Here is a 2945-nt window from a genome sequence, read left to right on the forward strand (position 1 = left end):
CTGGGACTTTGCTTGGTCAATTTGAGGTCGTGGGATTACTCAAAACACCGGTCAATCTCAAAAGAATGAAAAAATTCAATTTCAATGCCACACCAACCATCTTCCGTAATTTTTCAACGAGACGAAGCCCAGTTTTGTGAGATTGCTGTGTGTCTCAAGCAGTGTTACGAGGCATTCGGTTGCCAGGTGGCGGCTGGACACGCGTACCACGGGGCGGAGCGCATCCGTATACCGCCGAAGGACGGGCAAGCGAAAGGCGGGAAGGAGGGGGCGAGACAGCACGCGCGGGGAATTGGGGGTGCCAGCCACCGGGGAGACGAAGGGAAACCATAGGCCGCACGGGGCTCGGGCTGGGGCAGAAAGACCGCGCAGGTCGCCGGCCGAGGGCGCGAAGGGAAAATGGCACGAGGGGGTGGCTACCGGTGGGGCAAGGGGAAGCTGGATCGAAGGGGAAATTACGGGAGGGAGGGTTGGGGATAGCCGACTCATCCCGGGGAACGTGTACTTAAGAAGCCATCCCCGAAGATAGGAAGGGGGAGGCAGCAGACTTGTGAGGAGTAAAAGAATACGGGTGAATTCCCGTCATTACAGGTCGCTCGGTGCCCCGCGGCAGAATTGCCGCAACAGCACCCCTCAATATACTTTCCTCGCGTCTTTCGCGCTCACAATGTCAAGAATGACAAGCACCTCTAGCTATGGCACTATTGGGGGGATGGCACTATATAAAGGAGGCTCAAATACATATATTTCGGGACAAAGCACACTGCTAACACAAACACAACAAAGCCTGTATAACACAACTAAATAATTAGCACTATATAGAGGGAAGCACTACTAAAGTAGGCACTATTGAGCAACCCCCCCTGTAGCATATAATGGCTGTCGCGCGACAAGATTTACAAAAGCTGTATGGCTGGCCAGCCATACTGCAACTAGATTAATTTTTGTTAATTTTTTAGAGGTTGATTCTAGTATGGGTAGCCACCCATACAGCTTTTGTAGATCTTGTCGCGCGACAAACACATCACACGTGTGGACACAAATGCAATGTATTACACGTGTGGATCGATATGCAATGTTTTACACGTGGCGACCAAAATGCAATGTATTACACGTGGTGACCAAAACGCAATCTTTTACACGTGCGAGAAGCTGGTGGATGACGATTGGCCGATTATGATACGGAATCGTATACAGTGCCTCCTACGATATAGTGCTATAGCGTGACATACCTCTAGCTATGGCACTATTGGGAGGTTGGCGCTATAGAAAGGAGGCTCAAATACATATATTTGGGGACAAAGCACACTTGTAAAACTAACACAACAAAGCCTGTATAACACAACTAAATAACTTCATCCTTTGAATACTGAACCATGCCGGATGGTACACGTGAGCGTATAATAACCTGTGCCAGAGATTGAGCCATAGCACTATATAGAGGGAAACACTACTAAAGTAGGCACTATTGAGCGACCCTGTAATATGTAATGGCTGTCGCGCGACAAGATTTACAAAAGCTGTATGGCTGGCCAGCCATACTGGAACTAGATTAATTTTTGTTAATTTTTTAGAGGTTGATTCTAGTATGGGTGGCCACCCATACAGCTTTTGTAGATCTTGTCGCGCGACAAACACATCACACGTGTGGACCTAAATGCAATGTATTACACGTGTGGATCGATATGCAATGTTTTACACGTGGCGTCAACCTTGAAATAAAAACTGTCACACTGACAGTGTGCATTTTGTGATGGCTTTGTGTGAGTTGTGTGGGGGCATCACGAAGATCACATATAAAAGGCTCTCCATCTCAAATGGCAAACAAACTGAACAACGTCACACAAAAAAATATCTCCGTTTCCAGCCCTCTACGGCTAATTTCCAGAGACACTTCCCCTTCCCTTCGTGTTCGCAACTGCGTAGGTTGAACCGGGATGTACTGCACGAGAAGGTCAGTGGGACCCAAACCTACTGCGTACTATGTATTGGGGTCAAAAGACGGACAAAAGACCGGCCCAAGGCACTTAGAAAGGGCTCGCGCCAAGTGCAGTGGTGTTCTACATGTAGGCAAGCTATCTGCTGCAGCTGCCGGACGGTCTGGCATTCTCGCCCTACACTGAAGCACCATGGGCCCTCTCCTGTCCATGAGAGGGAGTTTGACTCTGGGCGACGCACTTTTCAACGAATATGGCAGGCTTTACAAGCCCGAGAGTGAAGGCCGTAAAATATCTGTAGAACAAGGCTATCAGCTATGCTTTTTGAATGGGTTTGTGATGGTTTGTTGATGTTGGAGATGATTGTGAGACAATGGTGTGAGAGTCACAAAACAATTTGTGTGTGAATCACAAAACAGTCAACAAAAGAGCACTTCAAGATGTTGACGTCACAAAAATAAAGTGATTCTAGTGGTGACAGTGATTCACAGAGGAAGGGCACTGATGAGGACGACATCCAAGAGTAGGTACTGGGTAATTCATACTTTCAATAGCGAGAACAGTATCATCATCACTCTGTAGTGACACTTCTATCTTCATTGCACAATTAAATCTAAAGCAACTATGATTAAAAGAACAGTAATTCAATGACACATGACTGACTTTCAAAGCAATCCGGACTGGATGATGTCGGTACCTTTGGAGCCCATACCCAGCTGTTCACTTGCACGTCTAAGTCCCATGGTATTTAGATGCTGCACAGAGCCGTGCATCTTTAAATGTGACCGTTACAAAAATATCGATTTCACAAAAAGCACATATGTCTATATACTGACTACGTTCCAATTGGAACCATTAATGGTTACCCCCAACTCTTTAGTCTTCGGTATATATTTCAAACAAATTTCTCAAGTATCACTTTCCAAGGAAAATTAACAGAGGACGATACCATCCACCAGTTGATAATGGTATCAGATCTTTTCAATGGCCTCCAATTCGGGAGTGATA

At 46.5% G+C, this 2945-nt stretch overlaps 1 protein-coding gene across 1 annotated transcript; it reads right to left on the reverse strand.

The window, feature by feature from the left end:
* Window positions 1-2322: 2322 nt before the first annotated feature.
* CHC_T00002051001 (hypothetical protein) lies at window positions 2323-2454 on the reverse strand. The gene has a single exon (XM_005713014.1). The coding sequence runs from the start codon at window positions 2452-2454 to the stop codon at window positions 2323-2325; it is 132 nt and encodes a 43-aa protein (XP_005713071.1).
* Between the last annotated feature and the right edge of the window lie 491 nt (window positions 2455-2945).

This window comes from Chondrus crispus, genomic scaffold (genome assembly GCF_000350225.1).
Source record: "Chondrus crispus Stackhouse genomic scaffold, scaffold_123, whole genome shotgun sequence".
Taxonomy (NCBI): Eukaryota; Rhodophyta; class Florideophyceae; order Gigartinales; family Gigartinaceae; genus Chondrus; species Chondrus crispus.